The sequence below is a fragment of the Myxocyprinus asiaticus genome, chromosome 18 (assembly GCF_019703515.2).
Source record: "Myxocyprinus asiaticus isolate MX2 ecotype Aquarium Trade chromosome 18, UBuf_Myxa_2, whole genome shotgun sequence".
Taxonomy (NCBI): Eukaryota; Metazoa; Chordata; class Actinopteri; order Cypriniformes; family Catostomidae; genus Myxocyprinus; species Myxocyprinus asiaticus.
In genome coordinates, this window is record NC_059361.1 from 27,380,195 (window position 1) to 27,398,465 (window position 18,271).

At 39.7% G+C, this 18,271-nt stretch overlaps 1 protein-coding gene across 1 annotated transcript in view; it reads right to left on the reverse strand.

The window, feature by feature from the left end:
* Positions 1–18,271, reverse strand: part of znf423 (zinc finger protein 423) — a 201,974-nt gene that overhangs the window by 157,370 nt on the left and 26,333 nt on the right. The window contains exon 2 of the mRNA XM_051724421.1: positions 2,840–2,899. Coding sequence (XP_051580381.1) covers positions 2,840–2,899 — 60 coding nt within the window. The remainder of the gene's footprint in view (positions 1–2,839; positions 2,900–18,271) is intronic.

Sequence of the window (18,271 nt, forward strand, 5' to 3'; positions counted from 1 at the left end):
CTGCACACATTTTCCACAGAAGAGAAAAAAAGCGAATTTAATACCAGGAAAAGCCTGCCAGTGTCCTTGTCGACATCATCTCCCAGGGAATAAAGGGAAGGAAGGTTTTTTATCTTTTTAAATAAGAGATGGCGAGCGGCCCCTTGAGCCCCAAACACAGCAGTACAAACAAACACAGAAGAGTATGGATAGGGGGAAGGGGGAAAGAGAAAAAGCGGAAAGGGGAAAGAGAAAAAGCTAAGGAAAAAGGGAGACAAAGAGAAAGAAGAAAAGACTAGGTGACTTGGAATACAGAAAGCGGACAAGTCCACCTGGAATGGAGGTGGTTTTGGCACACAGAGGGAAAAAAGGCTGATTAGTACGACCAAATGGGGTTACAGCACGGAAGAGAGAAATGAAGGAGAGAGGGATGGGAGGGAGGAGTCAAAGCAGGGAGGAAGAGAGCAGGGTTAGCGAGACTCCAGGGACTCCCCTTCCTGCTGTATCTCACACACGCAGCACTTTGCAGCCACCCAGGACCTCAGTCAGCACCCCTGCAGCACTCCCTCAGGGCCAGTTAGGTGAGGCTCACGTCATCCTCTCAGGCCCCCTGGGGCCCTTCTCTCTTACTCCCTTCTCTCTGCTGAGCACACCACCTCTCCAAAGCACCAGGATGGAACATGTATGCATATATGGATACAAACTAGAAATGCATGTAGACGATAGCACAAACAAACTCACTCTAACTAAGAACAGGAGGGAACGCGACCTGGAAAGGACAGAAGCCGCTATCAGCCACATTAGCACAATTCCATAACATCTTGAAGCACATACTCCGTTCCACGGTTTCAAAAAGATTTCCAACAAGGAAACCAGCCATGTAGCACTGATGCTGCATTTGCTCGTTTGTGGTCTTAAAGTGACAGTTGATTCAAAAATGAAATTCTGTCATCATTTACTAGCTGTAAAACCCTTTTGACTCACATTTCTTCCATGGAACACAATGAGATGTTTGATGCATTCTATTTCATTTAATGAAAAAAAAAAAAAGATTAAATGAAAATGAACGGTGACTGAGGCTATGAATCCCTAACATTCTGTCTTAAAAACTCCTTTTGTATTCCATGGACGAAAGAAAGTCGGATAGGTTTGGAACAATATGAGGAAATGATGACAGAATTTTCATTTTTGGAAGAACGATCTCTTTAAAGTCAGCATGAAATCAAAATTCTCCCTTTTAACATTCTTAATACACAGTCTTATTGTGAACGATTCGTATCACGACCTACACAATATTATTCCAAAGAAAAGAAAAATTGTCTTTGTAACTATTATCAAAATAGGAAACGATTTTACTTTTCAGCTGACATCAACTAACCCTCGTATTTTTTAACCCCTCACCTCCAAACACCTGTCCAGTACCACCGCACCCTATACGCATATTACGCAGTCTGCGTGGGGAACAAACTTCCAAGGGGGCACCATCTTACCCTAAGGGGGCACCGGAAACTCCACCGGCTGCCCTTACTCGCACGTTATACGTTATTTAAGGACCATTATTTAAGCAGTCGCAGGACACAGACAACTGCCTTGTGCTCGCACCAAGCGTAAACAGCAACAAAAAACATATTCTTTGCACTAAATGCAATTAGTGTTACATGCGGTTTGCACCCCTGTGCAAACAGTGTCAGATAATATTTACACCCCTAATTAAATACTAACATACTAACATATTTTTTTAGAGTGCCACAGACACCCTACACCAACCCCTAAACCTAACCCTAACCATCCCTTACCAAAATTAACCATGGTTTTACTACAGTTACCATAGAATCACCATGGCGTTTCATATTAAAATTATAGTAACCACAAAATTAAGCAAGGTTACTATTTAAACACCATATTATTGTAGTAACACTATGGTTAATTGCATTAAAACTATGGATTATTCCAAAAATCAAGGTTATTACAATATTACTAGAGTAAAACCATGGTTAATTTTACCTGGATCAAACCTTTCTCTCAACTCCCTGACCTTTACCATGACCAAATCACTGCGATAAATCAACCAATTACTGTTTCTACCAGACTATTTGAGTGAAAATAGCCACACTGTGTGGCAGGTGCTATCTACACCTAATGCAAATAGTCACTGTAGTCATATAAAGACCACTTTTCTTGATCCTGTCAATTCCCAATGAATAAAAATATGTCCAGCCCCACATTTTTTTTTCTTTCTGAATATCTTGTTTCACTAAGAAAAATACAGTGCTGACTAAAGCAAGTACTAATTCACTAATTAACCAGAAATTCTCCTTTGTTGGAAAAGGACCAGTCAAAAAAACACAGCACAGCTGATGAAACAGCCATGTTTTCACCCTATAATCCAAATACATCTAGAACTGGCTCAACATTAGGAAACGCACTTGACACTGAACCTCGATTAGAGAAAAGGCTTCTGAGGTAACGGGTAGAAAAGCAAAATCTAATATTCAGAAAGATGCACAATCTAAAAAGCCTGCTTGGATTTTGCTATATAGAATTTTCCTCTCCTGAGAGCATGTGTAATCAAACTCATCAAGTCGTGAAATATTACATTCTGAGTGCGGCAAAGTGCCTTTACAAGCAACAAACGCTCAGACAGGAAGCACCACTGAGCCTCCAGTCCAGCATGCACCTGGACGCCATCCTCTTGCGCCTTATGAAAAACTCTCTTCTTCCCTCCCTCCCTCTGCGCACAGGGTTGCAGGCCATGCGGAATTGATATTAGAGATTGTGATGCAGTGGGTCGTCTCTGTGCGGGGGTTGGATGTATCATTGGAGGATGTGCAGGACGCCACACTAACGGCTGAAATCATACCTGTCTGAACAGAGGAGTCCCAGCCACTGGTGCAGTCTGTAGATTCGGCCTCTTCCACCGCTTTAGAGAGAGACAGACAGAGAGGGAGACACATTAGAATGCTTGTGTAGCCAAACCACAAATTCCAAGCACACAAACATTTACGGTATTCTTTTCAGAAGTGCGCCACATAAATGGCTGCCCATAATGAGTCTATGATGTGTTCGATCTGATTGCTGGATGCACACCAAAGGGCTTTATTGTGTGTGTGGTCAGTGTTTGTTTGTCTGTGTGCTAATTTTGGAGGTGCAAAAACAGGTAACGGGAGGCAGTGAGATGAGAAGAGGAATGTATGAGGAAGGTTTTCCTGGGCATAGTCAAGGAAGGAAGCCCCACTGGCACACAAACAGGAAACAGCAGTGTTCAGGACACAATGAGAAATTTAACCCCCCCCCCACCCCCCCCCCCCCACCCCAGCCGCACCACCATAAACACACACACATATTCCCAGACACTAAAACTCCCTATAGCCTCCAAGCACTTTGGCACACAGCTTTCTTCAGACTAAAATGGAAACACACACAGACTTTAGAAGATATATTAGTAAGGATCTCACAAAGACGCAACGTTTTTATAATACAACGACTATATTTATACTTTCCCACTAACACTCACATAAACCTGTTGACATTTTTAGATATGAAGCAAATGAAGCAAAAAAAAAAAAAGGTTTTGGCTGATTTATGACACTTTCAAAGTCAGTTTTAACACCTTCTACTATTTTGTGAGGACAACCTCAACAATTTAAAAACAAACACAGTTGGTTATTTGAGTAACGCCTTCACAGACAACAGATGCATTAGCGCATGAAGGAATACGCCTGATGATTGTTTTCAGTATGAAAGAACTGGAAAGGACTATTAAATAAATGTTCCGGGTTCAATACAAGTTAAGCTAAATCAGCAGCATTTGTGGCATAATGTTGATTACCATATAAATGTATTTAGACTCGTATCTCCTTTTCTTTGAGCCACTTACAATGGAAGTAAATGGAGTCAATCTGTAAACGTTAAAATTAGGTGTGTGAGTCTTTGGGTTGACAGCTAATTGATATGATGTTTTCATTCAATTCAAAAGCATTTATTTTTTATTTATTTTTTTTTAATTCAGAATGATTCAATTCGATACACAATGAAATTCAATTTGATTCGATTAACAATTTGATTCTGTATTTTTTTCAATGCATTTATAGTATTCTTTAAATACTTTCCCTAATGTGTCTTAAGCAAGAAAAAGAGACAAACTACTTAAGATTGTTTACTGCACCAAAATTAACTTAAAAGAAAACACATTAAATACTAAATACAAGCTACTTGGAATACAACAGAGAGTGCAATGTTCAAATAAAATGTTAAAGAGTCGAGCGTACCTAGAAAAGTATCCACATTCCATATATCACTATAAAAAGTCAGTGATTTTTAAGACTTTATAAACTTTTATGATTTTTCCAGGCCTGTAAATCACAATTTTAAAATTCCCTGATATTTCCAGGATTTCCATGACCATGGGGACCCTGAATCAGTGAACTAATCCAAATATTACAACATTAAAGTGACATCATATGACTACATTCAGATTCAAAGAAAAGTGAAGCAATCAACTAGATGACTTTAACTTAAAGTCCCCAAATAAACAATAATACCAGTAAAATGGCACTATTTTATGTTATTGAAAACAACGACTAAGTTTCCTCACAATTAAAGCATTTTATTTCAGTAGTGGCCATGCAACGAATTGGCAGCTGTATCAAATGTTTGAATGCGTTTGACTTGAGACAAGAGTACTATTGAAAGCTGTCATTTGCTCATGTGACAGTCAGTGGTCATCCGGAGAAAAATTCAGACATAAGGTGCTCGAAAGCCTTGGAAAGCTGCTCAGTTTCAATGAGAGTCACGGATGGAACAGGGAGTGGGCGCGTTCCCTTGAAGGGCAATGGAAGAGTGCAGCACACATCTGTGAGGGCAAGTGCTCCGAGACGTGCAAGAGAATGACGCCACGCATGTCTCCTTTAAATCACACATGTAACTTTGTTAAATTTGATATTTTATAAAATATTGTATACTGTTTTGCTGATTCACGATTCATTAAAATTTTTAGCTGTTTAAATTGATTATTGAACAATAACGATACTCGATTCAAAAATCATATTTTAAGATCGATGCATATGAATCGGCTGGATTAGTAATCTATGCATCGAGAAAATGAGTGGATTGTTACACCCCTAGTTAAAATACTCACTTTTTCAAAAAGTAGCCACAAGAGATAAACAATATGCATGTTAACATGATTTTAGTGTGATAAAATATCTTAAAATCTCTTTTCTCGGCAAAGTTATATCCACTTTTACAACTTTGCTGACATGACGGCACCATGCAGTAAACCATAAAATGACCGTAAAAATTACAATTGACATTTTTTTTTCAAAACCTCAAAAAATTAGCCCCATTCACCATTGTAAATGTCTCACTTTTTTTTTTTTTTTTTTAAGAAAATGAGGGTCGAGTGGAAATATATATATATATATTTTTTTAATCAACATTATGCCACAAATGCTGTCGATTGAGCTTAACTTGTATTGAACCAAGAATATTCCTTTAAGTGTACAAAAAGTGTATGTCAAACCAGGCACATTATGTCTTTATGCACCACATTTGAATATGCGAAAACACGAACGTGATCTGAGAGCTACGATGGAGAGAACGTTTTGTATGTGTGAATAACAACTTAACAACTTTTATATTTCAAAATCCTCACACAAATCTATTGTATGGCTTCAGACGACTTGGAATTTAGCGCACAAGTCATTTGGACTACTTTTATGGTAACTTTGTGTCATTTTTTGCAGCTCAACAGCCACTCTCTCCATTAACATTCATTATATTGTAAAGAGCAGCCAGTATATTCTGCATTTCTGTCTTCCACAGACAAAGCAGTCATATAAGTTTGGAACGGTATGAGGGTAAATAATTAATGCCAGAATCTTCATTTTTGAGTGCACTGTTCCTTTAAATAGACGTTTATATGAGAAATGAAAGTAGGAAAGTCAAAGACAGAGAGAGCGAGGGAGACCGAATCTGCTCTGTGTAAAGGAAATTGTGGTTAGATATGCTCCCACTGGCATTGGGCATCACTGCAGTCTCACTAAACACACTTCCTTTCAGGAAAAGACTCTCAGAGAAAGACGGAAAGAGAGAGAGAGACAAAAGGAAAGAAAGGTAGAGAAGGAGGGTTTGCAAGAGGCAGGAACTGCACGGTGCCTGACAGCCATTCTACATTCCTTCCACATTATCAGTTCCTTAATTACACACAGACCCTCTTTTCCCTTCAAACACACACACCAGAGGAGAATGTACTGTCTGGGCCACCGTACACCCCTCTTGCCGTGGCTGCTCTCAGCAGGGTGGTCGGTGTGAACTCAACTCCACTACCACCCCGTAATTCCATATTCTACTCCGACGCCAAGGCCAACAGACCCCTGTTTTCCCTCTCAGAGCTGCGGAATATCACGACCGCAGACGCTCCGGCCAGGAGCTCCAGCACTAAGCCTGCCATCAAGTCTCGGGGAGCCGAGCCAGGTCAGAATGACTGGCCTATTACCGGACGCCAAGCTCTGGAGCCCAGAAATAACAGAAGGCCTTTGCTAACTGGACACTGAGGTCCTCTCTTCCACTCCTTTCAAAGTCAAGGGTTACGTCACACCTCTCTCTTTCTCTTTCCTTTTCTCTTGTCCTTTGTTTCAGAGTCTCTAAAGTTTTTCCTCTCCGTTACTCAAATTCCCTGTCCAAAATGATGCTTGCCTGGGTGTTTGGATTTGTTTATCCTTGGACGTGCTCTTTTTTCCTCTCTGACTGTCAGTTTGTCAGAGTGTTTGTTAGGAATGGGACAAGATGGTCAACTAGTCGTCAACAACTGACTAGTTGATTAATGAAGTTGAATATTTTATCCAATTTTTTCTTTTTATTTCTTTGTTTTGGTTTTGTCATTATTAGCGCTGATGCTAATGATGATGTGTTAAAGTTGTGCTAAAGCTGATGTGCTTTAGTTGTTAGTTTGTATGGCAAATTAATTCTCTTTACAGCACACCCTCTTCAGTTATCCACATTCAGACAGACGTCACTGGTGGTTGCGTCAAGATACCAAGTCAATTTAAAAATAGAACAGCATTATGTTACATTGTACTGTGCTCAATCTAGCCACCAGAATCCATTGTATCTAGACGTCCCCGCGACACAGTGTCTCTCCCCCTTAGATCCGGACACTTCGCGCAGCTCATAGAAGAGGCGCTGACCACACAGAGAAATGACAGTTTCGGAGTTTGTAGTTATTTACATGATCTGCTTCCATTTTATTTGAACTTTGAACTTTAATAAAGCTATAACGCATTAAATATAACTGCATTAAAGATGTAAAACCGGGGTGTTTCCTTAAGTTTTGCTTCAGTGGAGCGGCAGCTCCGGCTCTACTTATTCCACAACAAGAGTGCTTCTGTATTTACTTATTTGGTATTTTTGCATTATAATTCTCTCATACTTTGCGATCTACATCACCTGAAGCTGTGAAAGTTTAGTGTGCATCTGGACTATGAGCTGTGTAATTCTTCCTCTCCTCAGTCAGGCACAAACTGCAGTGCTGCTCTCGCGCATCATCATTACAGTTTAATGTGATCTCATGTTACGTTAAATGAGATCAAACGACTTTTCGACAACGAAAATTTATGTTGACAATTTTTTATTGTCGATGTTGTCGATACCGTCGACTAATCGTTTCAGCCCTAATGGTATGCTCCCAGTAGTCCGAAATATCCACTAAGAGTTCTGCTACTCATACAAAAACATACATACTTGCAAACACACATACACAGAAAGCACTGCATCTCTCCAGAAATCCAGCCTACACTGCAGGTGCGGAGTACACTAAGACACCAACACTCACAGAAAGCTTCTACCTTCCTAAAGAAGAGATCATTTGTGGTGATTGCTAAGGTAAGCATCACAATTACACAATTACCCCTAACCCTACATATTAAACATATTTGGCATGTAACATGTCCTGCACTTTTTGTGCTAAGGACATGAATGTTACCTCAAATCAAACAGCTTGTTGAGGAGAGGTGTGGTCTTACTTTTCTTAGTAATCAAACTGATGTTCGTCTGCTGGATGATAAAACAAGATGGGGGAAAAAACATTGACTTACATCGAAATAGAGACCCAAACAATATCTAGCCACAAAAGTATAGGTCGCATTGATACTAATCCGTTTTTTGTTTAAAAACTCTGTTTTCCAAAGAATGTATAAAAGAAAGTCTCTGTTTTCAGTAGAGTAAAATGTCGTTCTAGTGTGGATGAGAGGCGTAAATGTGGCAGAATCAATATGTTTTCAAACAAAAATGGTTAAGTGGGAACATGGCCATAAAGACTTAGGGGTGGACTCTTTAGCAACTACTCTGATCACCTTAGTAACCGCATATCAAATAAGTAACACAGTCATATGTTCTTCAGAAAGGTAAAAATGTAGTTACAAACATGATATGGTACAATACTAGAATTTATAGTGGACCAAAGTGCCACCCGAATCTCATCCACACCACAACGAGTGCTTAAGACTCCTCATCCACACGACGGACGTCACATTCCTGAAGACACGTCTTCCCAACGGAGGAAAAAACGCTAAATTACTCCCAATCAGAGCACCACTTATCCCCCATTTTCTGCTTCATTAGAGGAAGGATATTGGAGTGTAGTAAGGCAGAGAGAAAAAGAGTGCAAGAGTGCAGAGGAGGAGGAGGAGGAAGGTTATACTAGACAAATGCTCTATGTCTCTCAAACACACACACACAGAGAGACAGCTCCATCAGCCTCAGGCTTCAGCATAACAGCACCACACACAGTTGAGCCTAGATCCCTGTCTAAAAACAAAGCTGCCAGCGGCACTGGCAGACATCTGCCTCCTACACACTACTGCACTGCACTGGGCTCCAGCCAAGTAAGACATACTTTCACTTTGCGTTTCTCTCTCTCTCTCTCACACACACACACACACACACACAGAGAGAGAGAGAGCTACAACTCCACATCTACTGTGAAGTCAGTGGTCAGAGCACTATCAGTGAATGAGCAGACACAAGAAATATTTGGCCATTTAAAGGGATAGTTCACCCCAAAATGAAAAAACAATTCTGCCATCATTTATTCACCCTTACGTTGTTTCAAACCTGTATGACTTATTTCTTCAATTGTACACAAGAGGAGACCGAATGGATTCCTAATAAATATCCTTTTGTGCTCACTGAAAGAAAAGAAAGTCATATGGATTTGGACAAACAAATAGAGAATTGAATTTTTTGGTGAGCTATCCCTTTAAGCCTGACTTAAAAATGTCTGAATTAGGGCTGGGAAATTTAACATGTTAATTTCTGTAAAAAAAAAAAATTAAAAAAATAATGCAGTATCCGTTTTTTTTTTTTTTTTTTTTTCACTTCCGGACACTTCTCTAATATTTTCGCCAATTTGTTGTGGATAAAATTGGCAGGAGGTACAACTCGACTGCACAGAAAATGCTCACTCACTGTCATCTGAACCAGTCAGTGTCAAAGCGAAAACATGTGAGAGAGACCCAGCATGTGCACGATAGAGGCTGAATGGCAGCCAGAGGAAATAATAGTTTTGAGATTTTAAACTTCAGCAAATTAAACTTCAGCATAATTTTTATATCTGTATGTAATCATAATTTTATGAAAGATTAATGCCTGTAAAAATGTGTCTAAACTTTTTCGCAAAAAAAAAAAAAATATATATATATATATATATTATATATATATATATATATATATATATATATATATATATATATATATATATATGTATTAATCACCGCATAACAATGTGTCAAACTCGCTTAATTTCAAGTGGCCACGAGCTCATTTCTGAAAGGTAGGATGGCAGGGGATCGCAACGTTTCACTGAACAATCAGTTAGTGCTTTCCTCGGGAATATAAATGAGCCTTCCCCTGTCATCTGTATATTTTGGAGTGCATCTTGCTTGCTTCAAAAGCAGAATGAAACAGCGCTACACGGGTCAATTATCAACACGGCTTAATCATAGCATAATTTTTATCTGCATCCCAACCTCAAAATCAATGCTGTACAGTCAAATGTGCATTTCAATGCACATAACATGGAATATTATTGCATGGGTGCTACCAAAGCAGGTGCTGGTGCTACATTTTCAAAGGGCCCTTTGAGGGCACAAATAAACCCTGATGTGGCCCAGGCTGAAATTGAGTTTGACGCCCATGTTTTAATCTATTCTTTGACCAACAAACGTTAATGTGGGTCTGGCATTGCGGGCTTGTGGACGCGCGCACAACAACACCGCTGCTGAAAAAATCCTAGGGGAAACACTGCAAATGTATTTGGACAGTTTCTGGACACAAACTTTGAGGAATACATCAATAGTTAATGTGATGAACTGCACCTGCGATTACTGTACTAGGGCACGTGTGTGAACGTCAGAGGAACAAACATAATACAGTAAATCCACACCAAACAATACATTAAAAAAATATCTAAGAAGTTCTGAGAATCATCTACTGCAGCATCATTTGCTTGCAGATGCCACTTGGTTTGACAGAAGGTTTTGTACACCCAAAAGTCCTTTACTCACCTAACAAAATTACATTTTCCTTTAATGACATTGAGACATTTTTAAGTGTCAATTAAATGCACAAATATTTTTGGAGCCACTGAACAGTATATGAAAGTGACTGCAGACGCTACAGAATATAAATGATCACAGTTATAAAATCTGAACCCAAACACATAAAGGTGTGGCTGGACACTCTTCTATAGGGATGGGCCGTACAGCTGTAGACCACTGGACTACAGATGGCTCTCAGTACATACAAAGTCCTGAGTGACTCAAACTCTTCAAGCCTCCCCCCCAAAAAAAGAATAAAACAACCCATGAGGATATGAAGACCTCACATTAGGATCCACAAAGCCAAACAAAACCTTGCATGGAAAGAAACAAAACATGAAGGCAATAGGGAAAATAAAGTCATTAGAAGGAGTTTTTAAAACCAGCATTCTATTAAAAGCCTCTTCTTGCTCTCCCTCATTAGCTGAGCATATTTATTTCTGTGTATCTTGTCTTCATCCCCTGGTACCCTGCGTGCACAAAGCACTGCTGTTGTGAACTGTGACGTGAGTGAGATATTTGATCATCCAAGTCCACTTTCCACAAATGAACAACTTCCACATTTCCAAAGTAGTTTATATCTATACTAGATTTTAAAATGTTCTTAAGGAAATGTCAGTGGTTCTTGCAGGTGTGATCTTAGGGTGTTGTGGGTGGTGTTTAGCGTGTTGCTAGGGTGTTTTGGGTGGTTGCAAGGTGAATTCTCAATGGCAGATGATTGAGGTATCATTCATGTGCATCGCACAAACGGTGCAGGACGGGTAATGCGCTAAAGTTTAATACACAAGGCCAAAGTATACGTAATTTTTCTGTGCTGGGCAGTGTGCGCCTGACGCAACGGCACGCAGAAAACTAGTCTTTAGGTTGAGTGTATAACTACTGTATACTCCATCCATGGTAGGCAATTCAGACTAAACACACAAAAGCTCCACATTGCACACACTGACCCTTCTTCCTTCCTCCTGAAAAGCTTGGGCTTGTAAAAGATTTATACAGTGGGGTGCAGTCTAATGATAACAGCATGTTTTAAATGTTACCTTGGATACTCTCCATTTCCTTAATATGCTCGCCCGGCCAGTGCCAATTGCACTGGAGCTGGAGGGAGGAGGAGAGATTGACGCAGTGCCTCCATTTCAAGATCCAAAATGGACACCGCTGACCAAGCTGACCAGAGCGTTTGCATGACTTTATGTACAGTTGTAAATACGACTGTGATCTTTCACTCTTTGTAACTGCAGATCATGGAACTGTACCTATAACATGCTACATCACTTCAATTAAATGTATAATGTACTCATTTTTTATTGTTTTGAATGTGTGCGTTCGTTTATGTATGAATCACACAGGTAGGAAGGGGTTAATAAATAATCGGCACCCCAGAGAAATCTCCTCCTTTTTTATCACCGCTACAGGGGAGGACTGCTGTTTCTCTTTCCATTTAAACTATTATTTAAAGGAAAAAAGAACGAGAGAAAAAACACTCTTCCCCCAAGGGCCATCTTCAAACTCCCTCTCTATGTCTCACTCACACACACACACACACACACACACACACAGACGAATCCTTGACACAATTTATTTCTATATTATTGAAATTCCTTCTCAGTTAATTACTGCTGTGTTGGAGTGAGCGTGCGGCGTTATTTGCATTTCTGGGTCCTGTTAACCCGTGTTAAACAGCACCGTCACCACACACACACACACACACACACACACACACAGAGACTAATATACGTGAGTGTAGCTGACGGCAACACAGCGATGAGCGTAGCAGAGCAGAGAATAGGACGAGGGTAGAGATCAAACAAGCGCGTCACAACAACATGGCAAACACAATGCTCGCATTTAGCCGCCAAAACGTTTGCCAGCCGGTGGGAGAATGACACAGCCTTTAATTGTTTTCAAATTGAGCACTTTAAATTAACAACGGGCTTTGCTTATCTACCAAAATAACAAGGGTATAGGGAAATCACAGTAAGTATGCACAGATGAACACGTGCTGCATTTATCTAAACATGTGACATGTCTAATTATATACATTTTTTTAATACTTTCTGAATATAACTATTAAAGGGATAGTTCATCCAACAATTTCCAACATCATTTACTCACCCTCATGTAATTTCAAACCCATCTGACTTTCTTGCTTCTGTGGAACACAAAAGGAGATGTTAGGCAGAATGTTAGCCTCAGTCACTGTTTACGTCCATTACATCTTTTTCTTTTTAAACTGAATAGTGACTAACGCTGTCATTCTGCTTAACATCTCCTTTTGTGTTCTATGAAAGAAACAAAGTCATATGGTTTTGAAACGACTGTAGATGGAATTTTCATTTTTGTTTAAACTATCTCTTTAACAAAAAGTCAATTGTTTCTTTACAGGTTAGGGTTATATAATGTTGGGTTGTATAAAAGGAAAGCAGGTGTGGATCGCTGTCCGTAATAGAGGGGCTTATCAAGCATGAAACTTGCCTAAAATTCCCCTCTGGACAGAAGTACACCGAGAAAAATCATGAACTTGGGGGTGAGCCAGGTTAGCATCTGTTTATATCCTCTTGTCGTTGCGACTGGCAGGATAACATACATGGCTCTCCTAAACTTCAGCAAGGAATTCCACTAGGATCTCCACTGTTATCAAATCAGGGATGCGTTTCACGGCAAGTGAGAGATCCCGACAACGAGAAGCCACTATGTGTACAAAGAACAAGATCTCATCTCTCGCTCTTAAACCTGGCTGATGCTGTGAGGGCCCTTAATGAGCACACACACGCACACACACACACACACACACACACGGGCCCCATGCTTCTCTCAGTAAGGGCCTCACACACACTCACACACACTGCAGGTAAAGCTTCAAAGAATGGTTTTGCACTTCAGCGCCACGCCACAAAAAGAGTGAAGGAAAGAATCGGGGGGGGAAAGAGATTGTTATTTAAACAATCATGCTAGTAAGGCTTGTATGAAAATACATTTTGAGAGAGACAAGAAGACTAATAGATGGGTGGAGAGAGAGAAAAGAAAGAGAGAGAGAGGGCAGAAATATTATGCAGACACATCTCCGATGACATTACTATGAAAGCTCTTGTGGACCACTGTGTTGGTATGCATGTTTGACATGGAGAAAGAGAAAGAGAGAGAGATGGAAGGGAAGGGAGAGGGCAAGTGAGCGGGAGGGAGGGAGTCTCACCTGGGCCCAGCTCTGCAGCAACCGTCTGCATCCGATTCAGCTGCAGAATACCTAATGCGTGTGTGGAGGGGCGTGCCGTACAGCCCTGTTACTGGCCCCGGGCCATTCTGTATGATTAAGTCTTCTACACTTAAGGGATAAAGCCTTGCTCTCCTCCTCTCCCACTGGAAGCCATTAGCAGTCCCCCATTTGCAGCTCGGCATGTGTGTATGTGTGTGCGTGTGCCCTGTGCATGTATGAGCCCATGCATTTGAATGGGTTCATACCCCTGTGTCTTTGTGTTCCTGCCTGGTTTGTGTGTATGAGTGTGTGTGCATGCGTGCTCCTGCCTGGGCAAAGTGTGTGTGATTTTGTCAGTACAAAACAGCTCTCCGGCACCCTGGGATTAGTGTCCAGCGACGAGCTGTTTGGGCCCAGAGTGCACTGCGGTCTGGCCCCCTCATTAGAATGGGCCCATGCAGGGCCAATGGCTGCCTCCACACCATCACGCATCACAATCAGGGGCCCACTGCATGTCCCTAAAACTCACTCCTGATAGATCTAGGAGCCCAGGCCCCAGACTGTCGCTAACATTACATGCACACAAACAGGATTAATCATGTCGGAGTCCAGAGCTTTGAGGGCGGGGTGTTTGATCTCTTCCTGTGTAACATGTGGCACAGACATATCACAAGAAACACGTGTAACACACGCACAGAGAAGAAGATAACTGTGGGGATTTACTCTTCATAATTAAAGCATATAAGAGAAGAAAACATAATTGGAAAATGAATGATGCCATTCTGTTAAAGGTGAAGCAAGTTATTTAGAGGCATCAAACAGAATTGCACTCTTTCTGCACAGACTGACATAGCAACATTGGCTCAACCAATGGCGTTAGTTTGGGGCAGAACTACCTGATTGGCTGAACAATAGCACTACTTGAAAACAATCACTATTTTTGCAATTTCTTTCGGTGCCACTAGTGGCACAAAAAATTATACACTTCTGCATTAAAATGGCTAATATAAAACAAATAGTTATGGATCTAAAACCTGATTGGTTGAGCCATATTTGGCAACAGTAAACAGCCTACAATTACACCCTGTCTACACCGGGTGCCACCAAAGTCCCTTTTAAGGCAAGTTAGTCCACTCGGAGGCCATCTTTGGAACGGTACTAGGCAGCTATTTTCATTAGCAGTGGTTCATGAAGGGTGCTAAACCTCATATGCTCGGAGGTGGTCAAAGATGCATAAAATGGGGGCCTGGGTAGCTCAGCGAGTAAAGACGTTGTGGTTCTCGCTCTTGGTGGGGCACGTGGTGGATTGTGCATGGATGCCGAGGAGAATAACGTGAAGCCTCCACACGTGCAATATCTCTGCGGTAACGCGCTTAACAAACCACATTATAAGATGCACGGAATAGCGGTCTCAGACACGGAGGCAACTGAGATTCGTCTACCACGAGGACTTAGGGCGCACTGGGAATTGGGCATTCCAAATTGGGCAGAAAATAAAAAAATAAAAATAAAAAAAGATACATGAAATGCACTACAGTCGTAAGACAGCATGTCAGTGTCCTAGTCCAACTCAACACCAAGGCAACAAAATATCATTAAATGTCGCTCTACCAACCAGAGCATCTTTGCACAACTGTATGAGGATAAAGTGCACCAAGTGCTTGTAAGTTTCTTTTTCTTGATCTTAAAAATGTATTTTTAACACCATGAATTTTTGCAACTTCAAAACCTCTTAAAACTGCATACCTAGTTGACATCTTAACTCTTTAAAATGAGACCATCAAAAAGCTGCAGGGCTCTGCGTCGATAATCAGCAAAATGATATACCAGTATATGTGTCAACTGCTAGATATTTTCAAATATTGTTTCTATCGCAGATATGCATAATGCAGCCGAATGGCAGGGAATGCACGTTCTAAAAATCATTATATTCTAATCATCATATTATTTTTTATCAGTCATTATACTTTTGCATTTCTCACAGCATTGGATAATAGTCAGGGTTGGGAGGGTTACTTTTTAAATGTATTCCACTACAGATTACAGAATACATGCTGTAAAATGTAATTTGTAACGTATTCTGTTAGATTACTCAAGGTCAGTAACGTATTCTAAATACTTTGGATTACTTCTTCAGCACTGGTAGATTTTTTCACTTGTTTTGACTATAAAAAATCTGCCAGTACAGCAAGACAAAATACACATGTTAAAAATACATTCTCTGAAAAACCTAAATATCATATGCAGTGTTGTTTCTAAAACAAGATAAATCAAATATATCTTGTTTTAAGAATTTTTAGATATTTTTACAGGAAAACAATACAAAAATTATTATCAAGAATACGATTTTTGCCCTAATATCAAATGTCTTACTAGAAAAAAAGAAATTATGATCCAACTTGAATTTTCTTGATAAAAAAATATGATCTTGCCTGGTAACATGTGCATGTAAAATGGCTAGAAATAGCATTTTAGCTTAGCGTAAAGCTGGCAATTTACACAAGGTTTATTTCTATTTCTTGTGCTCCAAACTTTCTTCAAACTTACTTCTCTGTCTGCTCATATGAATGTAACACATCATAAGAAAGTGTTTCACTGCTGTTCAAATGCACTTTGGTTTGCATCATTTATATATATAAATGTTTTCCATCTGAAAGGACTAAATATTAAATGAATCAAATGACAATAAAATGCAAAGTAATCTCTTCAGTAATCAAAATACTTCTGAATGTAACTGTATTCTAAATACCAATGATTTAAACTGTAACTGTAGTGGAATACAGTTACTTATATTTTGTATTTTAAATACGTAATCCCGTTACATGTATTCCGTTACTCCCCAACCCTGATAATAGTGGACTATGTGTGTGCTCTCTTGAGTGAGCGGAAGGGAGAGGGAAAGAGAGAAGACCTATAAGCCCCAATTCCCATAATTACTGTTGCTGACACCGTTAAGCTTTCCTATTGGCATATCGTAGAGAGAAGCGACTGCTTCTAGTAAATACCTTCAGCAAGTATTAAATAACACATTAAAAGTTATCTTTCTATCTTGATAAATAATATATATATATATATATATACACACACACACACACACACACACACACACACAGGCAGCCAAAAGTTTGGAATATTGTACAGATTTTGCTGTTTCAGAAGGAAATTGGTACTTTAATTCACCAAAGTGGCATTCAACTGATCACAAAATATAGTCAGGACATTACTGATGTAAAAAACAGCACCATCACTATTTGGAAAAAAGTCATTTTTGATCAAATCTAGACAGACCCCATTTCCAGCAGCCATCACTCCAACACCTTATCTTGACAAGAAGTGCCACATCTATGGCAAGTGCTACAGGAAGCATGGGGTGAAATGTCACCTGAGTATCTGGACATACTGACAGCTAGAATGCCAAGGATCTGCAAAGCTGTCATTGCTGCACGTGGAGGATTTTTTGATGAGAACTCTTTGAAGTAGTTTAAGAAGTTCTGAAAAAAATTACAATTGAAATAGTAATTTTTCACATTATTAATGTCCTGACTATACATTGTGATCAGTTGAATGCCACTTTGGTGAATAAAAGTACCAATTTCTTTACATAAGAGCAAAATCTGTGCATTATTCCAAACTTTTGGCCACCAGTGTATATATATCACATACTTGCTTATATGTAAGATGTGGGGGCTTCAAGCTAAAAAAAACGCTATTTTACATGCTTACTTGCGATGTCTAACAGGCGATCTGAAAGGTGACTGGCTCTTTTACCAGTAAGGCAGGACTTCCTTTTCTACATTCACCATATTGGGTTTTCCAATTTGTCCCCTTCATTTTAATACAAGTGCTCCATCTCAGGCTAAATAGTCTCTGCCTGCCATGCAGTGTCAAAATGAACATTCTAAACAACATGCCAAAATCACGGACAAATCAGCTGTGAGCTTGAGTAGACTTCTGTGACAGTTAAACGGGTGAATAACCTGTATCCTACTTTATTTTCAATGGAAATACACTGGTATAAACATTTACTTTTTTCTAATTACTGCTGTAATGTTATTGTTTCTAAAACATTGTGTGCATGTGATAAGAAAAAAAAAGATTTTCTAAATTTTGACACAATGCGATGCTTGAGTCCGTTTTAGTCAGGATGTTAGGCCATGTCCACACTAATTTATTTTCATTTTAAAACGCAATGATCTTCCTTCCCCTCTAGACATTCAAAAACTCACTCCATAGCTGTATACTCTGGAAAATGATGCCGTTAAGAAACTGAAATGGAGGTAATGACGAGCGTTTTCAAAATGCTCAGTTTTCAGTGAAGGAAAACTCTGTTCAAGTGTTGATTAGATGTAAACGTAGCCAAATCAATCCATTTTCAAACGAAAACGTATTAGTGTGGACGTGACCTATTTGGCCTCAAATCTTATAAAGTATAACTTAGCAGAAGAACTACTTTTATTGTGCTTATTACAATTTATACATGTAATTATTCATTGAAAATTGGAATATT